Source organism: Meleagris gallopavo, chromosome 8, assembly GCF_000146605.3.
Source record: "Meleagris gallopavo isolate NT-WF06-2002-E0010 breed Aviagen turkey brand Nicholas breeding stock chromosome 8, Turkey_5.1, whole genome shotgun sequence".
NCBI lineage: Eukaryota > Metazoa > Chordata > Aves > Galliformes > Phasianidae > Meleagris > Meleagris gallopavo.
The window spans coordinates 23,788,317-23,796,228 of NC_015018.2; the positions used below are offsets into that span (position 1 = coordinate 23,788,317).

The 7,912-nt window shown below is 43.3% G+C and overlaps 1 protein-coding gene across 1 annotated transcript in view; it reads left to right on the top strand.

Moving 5' to 3' along the window:
* LOC100543937 (VPS10 domain-containing receptor SorCS3) overlaps positions 1-7,912 on the top strand; it is a 272,748-nt gene that overhangs the window by 2,353 nt on the left and 262,483 nt on the right. Inside the window, exon 2 of the mRNA XM_031554589.1 lies at positions 13-135. Within this exon, the coding sequence (XP_031410449.1) occupies positions 13-135 (123 nt within the window). The remainder of the gene's footprint in view (positions 1-12; positions 136-7,912) is intronic.

A 7,912-nucleotide genomic window follows, 5' to 3' on the forward strand; every position in this document is an offset into this window, starting at 1 on the left:
GGTCCGCCGGAGGAGGGGAGAGCGGCGCGGCTGCGGGGGGCTGAGGAGCTCCAGCTGGGCAGCACTACCTTCGCGCTCACCGGGGATGCTGCGCACAACCAAGCTATGGTGCACTGGTCCGGGCACAACAGCAGCGTGAGTACCGCCACATCGCTTCTGGTGGGACCGGAGGGGAGGGATGGTGCTGCGCTCGCCCCTTCGGGTGCAGGCAGAAGAGGGAGCTCAACGGGTGTCTTGCTTTTAGGGCCAGTGGGAATCGGACGTGTAGCAATCGCCCCATGCAAAAGAGAAAAGTTTTGCTGGGGAAAAAAAGCAAGCGGCACCCCCACCCTGCACCCTGCGCAGCTGTGCTCTGCGGGGTTATGACAGCCCGAGCGCCCCCAGGTGCCAGAGCCTGCTCCCTTCCTTGCTTGCGAAGACCCCCGGCTCTGCCCCTGTCCCGTGTGCCGCACAGCTGGGTCCCCACGCTCTGTCTGTTCCTATGCGATGTACACCCTGGCATGCTTCGCTGCCTCTGTGCCGGGGGGTGAGTGACGGGCAGTGGTGATGGAGAAGCCCTCCTGTTCACAGCTCTGCGTGCTGGCGACAAGACGGATCCCATTAATTCATTAAGGGGTGAAGAGCTCCTCAGCATGCTGAGGGATTCCTAGAGGAGGCAGGTAGTGTGAGCACAGAGGAAAGTTTGTGAAAAATTCATGGTATCTCATGCCTTTTCCGTGAAGTCAGTAATAAGGAGGAGCTGCCACATCCCTGAAAGTTTGTGGGGCTTTGGGGGGGCATCCCCAAGCCCGCAGCAGGGTCGTGGTAGTGCAGGGCCCTCCCTCACACCCTATGCTGCAATACCTGGCAGGTGGATGGGGACAGAACTTACATTTTCTTTTAAGCTGATATCACAAATGCTCTTTCCACTCCGCTGCGAAGTCTGTGAGCAGGCACAATCTAAAGGGCTCCTGGAAACCTTTATGCCTGGTGACAATATTCCCATTATTCTGATTACTGTGGCTCCTCGCTGCCTTGAAAATGCTTCTTTTATTGTTTTGCCGCTATTGGAAATGTGCATAAAGCAATTAGAGGCACAGAACAGATCAGCTGGATTTTCAGATATATCCCTCATGAGATTGATTAGTCATTAAAAAGCAAATGATCTGTCTATCTGCCTATCTATCTCTGCATCAGCCACAGCTTAATAATGTGCCATTCAACCACCTCCTTACATTTTTTGACTGGAAATTTTTCTCTATTTATTATTTCTGAGGCAATAATGCTGACAGCAATGTAGATGTTACTTTGATTTAACCAATTTTTAAAGGCAGTTGTGTTTGCCAGACATGAATTCCACTCTCATTAAAGATGAAAGCAAACATCCAAGAGAAAACAGCCTCATGGTATATTTTAGCACTACACTTGTCTCTGGGATTATTTATTTTTAATATAACGTGGCATGTAATAAAGAAAACAACCTACATGCCCTCTCTTTTATTTCATTTCAGTGCTGAATCAAAGGTGTTGAGCAAAAGAAGCTCCCTCATCCCCTCCCAGCCTGGATTCTGATAGTTGAGAGTATTTCTGATTAAAGTAGTAGAGAAAACTCATTCTATAGGCATTTGTGGGGAGGGGAAGAGTTATTTTTTCTAAGATACAAGAAAATGATTTCACAAAATTCCCCCACCTTCCTCTGCTTCTTTCATACAAATATGCCATTTTAATTACTAGCTTCATTTATTCTTTAAATCCGGATGACAGAGAAGGCATAAGTGATAAAGGCAAACTTTTTGATTGTTCACGACTTTCCATTAAGATTTTGCACCTCGAGGTACCACGCACTGAAAGCTTCTGACTCAAAAGCATAAGGAAATGACTGGTGTTTGCTGCCAGTGTGGTGTCTGTGGGAAGGAAGAAGATGCAGGTTAAGAAATAATAGTTTTGCTTCTCGTGATTTTTGCTGGAGTGGAGTTTGGCACTGGGAGACTTTTCACTCCTGTCTTTTGGAGAGCACACACTGCATTCAGTGATTAATTGGATTTTATTTTTTTTTAGCAGTATATTATGTGACTCTAAAGGGACAGTTAAATGCTTGAAGCTGAGCCCTTTCATTTATTATCAGAGAAGGCTGATGCTGGTGCCTGACTATCTGCTGCAGCCCAGTTTTTTCCTAGTTTTACTGTTGGGTTGGCTGTGGCATAGAGAGGTCAATCAATTTGCCCAAGGTCACACGGGGAGCTAGTGTGACCTCTGTTATAGCCACTTCTGTTCCCAATCTCTCACCCTAAGATATGCTAAGAAAGCATATGCTTTCTTAGTTCATAGTAGATACAAAGCAGCTCGAAGCTGGCTTGAGAATGGCCAGAAGATTAATTCATGTCTCGTGACTATGCTTGATGATCTAGCAGAGCACGTAGGACATCTGCTTGTTACTGCTTTTAGGCTACTGAAACAGAAAAGATGCAAATGGATTGATTTTATCAGTTTCCTGTTACTTGAACAGACTTCAGAACTGAGGCTTTTTGGCTTATGATTTATTAAAAACATGATCAATCACATTTCATGCCATGAAGCAGTACATTTCAAATCAAGCAGTGGCAATGGGGGTTTCCTAAGACTGCATGGATTTGGAGAGAAGAGGGAATGATCGTTATAAAAAATTAGTTTATTTTTTTATTATTATTATTTTTTTTACTGGGATGTATAGATGTACAGACACTATAGAAGGAGATGTTTGTAGCTGCTGTATGTTCTGTTACCCAGAATATTTAGAACCTCCTGCAAGTATTTTACTGTTATTTTAAGAGCAACTCCCCCTCTTTTTCCTCTCCGCCTCTTCTTGCTCAAATCTCAATTTAACATATTAAACATATTAAAAAAATAATCCCTTCCAGGCAACCAGCTTTTGTTTTCTCCCTTTGCAGATAGTGAGGTCAGGATTAGAATAGAGGCAGAAACCTGGTGAGATTGGGGAATTTGGGCTCTCTGCTTTGTCCTGCCCACAAGCTTTCTTTGTGACCTTAGGAAAGACAATTAACCCAGCTGAATCTCCTCTTCCATGTTAAATGAGACTAGTACTGCTTACCTCCACAAAGTGGTGTTGTGGAGCAGAATTTTGTTTTGTACAATACCTGAAGAACTTCAGGTGGTAATTACTAGGAAAATGCAAAAATAATGTTCAGCATAGAAATGAGGTTTGTGTTCTCTGTCTGTTATCTCAGGAGCTGCACTTGGCTTAATTCACTGGGTCTGATATAAGAAAAAGGTGACTTACACTTAAGAATCAATCTGTCCTATAGAAGCGTTTATTGAGAGAGGCCACTGAAGCTCTTGAGGGACCTGCTGTAGATCAGGTAAAATGTTTTCTTGTTATGGCCTTTCTGAAAAAAGGAGAATTTTTAGTGCAAGCTAGCATTATTCTCAGAAGATCTGCAAGCCATTCTGTTTAAAAACCTTTCCACTCTGCACACAGAGTACCAATGTGCCGTTCAGTGAGCAGTTGTATCCTCTTCACTTTTTTCTCCTCTCTCTAGATGGTTGTGTTATTGCATGAAATTTTTCCTCGTTCTGCTCACCAGATGCTCTCTCCAACCTTCCTGTGAAGATAATCTGATTTCTCAGATTATTCTTTTTTCCTTTTTCCCTCACATATACCTAAGATAAGGACCCACAAAAATAAGCAGCGTCACTTTTAATGTTGTTACAGCTTCAAATCTTGTTTCTTGACAGTAATTTTTTTTCAAGCGATTTCAATGAGAAGTAATGAATAAAACACTCAGATTGCTCTGTTGATGTGATCCTTAGTGAAATGGTACACTGGGACACCAGTTGTCATTAGGTTTCAGAGTTATCACTCTGATGAATGTAACTGTTTGTAGGAAGTATTTAATTCTGCCTATGCTTTTTTGATGGAAGCCCTGTAAGTTCAGTGTTTTGATCTGTTCTATGTAAGAAGCAAAGATACACATTTTTAGTTTTCTTTTAAACTCTAGAAGATGTTTTCAGTCCATTTTCCGATGAGTGGCCTCAGCTTACAACCACAATGTGCTTCACCCATCCCAGAATGTGTTTCTTTTCTTTCTAGTAAAAACTTCAGGCCAAAATTCAGACAAAAAGATGAGAATATGTGCTAGAATGCCACAAAAAGAGATGACATTTGCCTAAGGCACGTGTAGCAGTTGCACTGATGTTTATAGTATGATCCAGGCTCTGGAAGTTGGGGAAGATAGGATTAGAGCTGGCAAATGGCTGGACAGGGTCTTGTTTTATCTTGCCAGCCTACTGCTGTCATTTCTAGAGTTAGCACGATTGTGAGATTCACTCCAAGACTGGGAATATGAGAAGTCTTAGGCAGAGGAGTTTGATGAAGAGGTGGCTAATAATACTATAGTAGCCAACTGCTACCTGAAGTAGAATTAGAAAGATGAAGCTTATCTTATTAATAGGAGAGCATATAATGTGTGGCAACAGACACAAAACATGTCCAAGTGGACACTGAGGAAGAGTTCAGTCTCAAAGAAAGTGGTGCTGCAAGCCACTAGAATGGCTTTTAAAGCTCAGATAGACATGATCTGATGGTGATAGACCTGTCCTGAACAGGGTTCTGTGTTTCTTTTTCTCCTGCCACCAGAGATCCTTTTGCTTTACCTTATGCTAGTTCTGAGGGCTGGCAGTGTAAGGCAAATTGTCCAAGTGAAGCCTGTCTTTTCCGGGAATGATTCTTCTGAATGCTGTTGGCAGTGTTCTGGTGTGATCTGCTAATGTACTGGTGGTTTGATGCTGAGACATTACTCACTCCCATGGTGAATTACAAGCTGGGGAAGTTGATGGGCTTGCTGCCTGCCAGGTAGTTTTTCATTAAGATGCCTAACAATGCAGTGCACAATGGGCAGAAGAAGGTGGGCAACATTTGCAATTCCAAATGGACTGCTGTGCTTAGAAAGGATGAAGGGGAGAAAATGAATCTTTAGGCAGGGAATGCTGCAGTTAGTTGTCAGCCATGGGTAACTGCTCTAATAGTCCAGTTGGATTCCAGTTTAAAACGTTTACTCCTAGACTGTAAGATAGTGGTAGAGCAATCCTATTAATTTCACTGAATTTGGTATATATTTTAATTGCTATTCTAGACTGATTTTTCTCCTCTAATGGCTTTTGCTTACATTGAGATCTTGTTGATACTGAAGGGACACCAGCTGTGTCAAAATGTCTCGATTCATTTCCATTTCTCCAGTAATGAAGTTTGCCACTAACGCTATTCTACAGGACTTTGACAATCCATTTTAAATTAATATTCCAGTGGGAAAGACAGAGAAATAGAAATAAAACCCTCATGGTGCAATTGCTTTATGGTTGTGTTGAGTCAGTAGAGAGGGAGAAGGCCATGTGGAAAAGATTCTTTGGGCTATTTCTCTCCAGGCTGGCTTCATTGTCAAGTCAGGTTGATGCCTCGTTGGGCCATGTTGTTGCCTATGTGCTTTGTGAAGTTGGTAGACTCCCCAAACTGTTTCCCTGCCCAGAGCAGCAGTTGTTGGTATTCTCATAGCAGTATCCGTTCAGGCTTCAATAACTGGACTCAGAGATAAAGTCTTACATTGATGGCTAAGCTTTCACAGTGATTTGAGTGCAAACAGACACAGCTACATGATTCCTTTATTCACTTCTTTAAAAATGGAAAACGTTCATCCAATTAGACGACAGTATTTTGAAAATGAGTTTGAATAGAGAACTAATGGTAGGCTAGAGAAACTTCTCCCAAAAGAGAGTTGTGATAAGGCAAATATTTTTCTAAAATGCAAAGCTACAGGAATATGAAACTTTCTGAGAGTTTCTGATTTTATAGCTGAATTTGTGGTAGAGATTTTAGAAAAAAATATGGAAGCAATGTTATCTGAGGGGTAAAACACAGCTTGCGTAGCGAAGATCTTTAATGTTGGTTGTACTAAAGGATGCTAGGAACTGGTGTTGCAAACAGTTGAGAATTTACTTGTCATCCACAGTGTCATGCTCCTTCAGCTCCCTGAATCTCTGTAGATGGAACGCAGAACAGTATGTGCTTACCTGAGTCAATGGTCTCTTTTCAAGATTGAAGGCTAAACCTGAGCTCATGGTTGGGATTGGTTCCAGGGCAATGGCAAGAAAACTCATCAGCTATGGATTTAGGACTTGAGCTTCACTGGGGTCTGTTTAAGAGTGAGAATCTGTGTTTGAAGGTGCGGAGTCTGGCCTGCCTCTAATCAAGAACATAAGTTAAATAACATATTGCTTGTGCAGTATTTAATTCTGTATTGCAGAAGTTCTCCAAAGCAGCAAAATATATTTGGTTGGATCCCTAGTGTAAACTGATGTAATATTGCTCCTTGTGTTACAGCTGCAGGATTGTGGGAAGATGAGCTTCCTTCCCCTTCATTGGAAAATACTGCTTTGCTGACGTGAACACTGTGCCTACAAACTTCTTGGTTTGCTTAAACTCTCTGTAAAAGCTCAAGGCAAATAGGTTCCCAAATTCCTACTTCCCCTCAACATCCAGAGAAAATTGTAGCATCATTTCCTATGCAAAAGGAAAAGTGTGGCAGTATTTCCTTTCCTGAATTTCTAGGGTACTGTGAGACTGAGGGAAGCAAATAGTTTGCTGGCTGTTTGAAGAGGATGGCTGTATGTTTCAAATGTATTTGATCAATAAACTGCTGTAGAAACGTTAAGGTCAGTCCCAGCCCTCGTGGCCAGCTGAGTCCCAGCACACAATGAAAATCAGAAAAGGTTGATACCGAATAATCAGAACTCTTTCTTTTCTCCCTCTCAGTCTTGAAGGGGAGCTGATTGCTCTCCCACTGGAATGAGTGGCAAAGCTGTCTCCTATTCATGCAGGGTCTCTAATGCTGGGGCCATCGTGCTGTTTTCTCCTCTTAGCATTTGGATATGTAACTCAAAAACTGGCCAGGTGGATCTGCAGAGTGCTACATGGCCTCCGTGCCCAAAATATCAGCACTTTTAATTAACTCCTACATGATTTGGGTCCCCTGGGGTGCAGGCTGTAGGTGCTGGGTTGCTGCTATGCGAGAAGCAGAGCTGGGCACTAGAGGGAGTGTGGGCATTTGCTAAAGGAGGGAAAATACTGCAGCAGGTAGGGAGGGGAGCCGGGCCTGGGAAATCCACACTGGAAAGACAGGCGCTGCTGAAATATTGATATGAAAACCTGCTTGGAGTCATTGACTCTGTGAAACTCCTGCTGTCCGGGGTTCCCTCTGTGATGGCAAAATAATCTTAGTGTGCACTCGGCCGTGGTGAAGCATCTTTCCCTGCCTTGCAGCTAATACCATCTCTCTTTTGTGTTGTCTCTAATTGCTGCTAGGCTTCTTTCTGAAGGTGGGAGCCCAGAATCTCTCATCAGTTCGGCTCCCTGAGTCCTGCAAGTGCCCCTGGCATCCCCCAGCATGTGCCAGCAGTGCTGCTGGGCTGGGAGAAGGATGGTATTATCCTCTGCTATGCCAGTGAGCAGCAGTGAGTACACATCACCTTCTCAATGCAGTGCTGCATTTTGTATCTGTGAGTAACCCCCAAGGATGGCTGCTGATCTGCTCCCTCTCCTGTACCAGTGGAGCCTTTTGTTGAGGGCTAGGTGCTTTCATTGTTCCTTTCCCCATGCCCTATTTACAATCCTGATGGGTCTTTTTCTCTAAGATTCCACTATAAATGCACTATAAGTGCAGATGTGGAGTCCCCTGTACAGGAGAGACATGGACCTGTGGATCTGTTGGAGTGCATCCAGAGAAGGGCCACAAAGATGATCCAAGGGATGGAACAATATCTGAAGGGGGACTATAATAAAGAAGAGGACAGATTCTTTAGTGTGGTCTGTTGCGATAGGAGAAGGGGGAATGGTTTCAAACTAAAAGAGGGGAGACTTATATTGGATATAAGGAAGAAGTGTTTT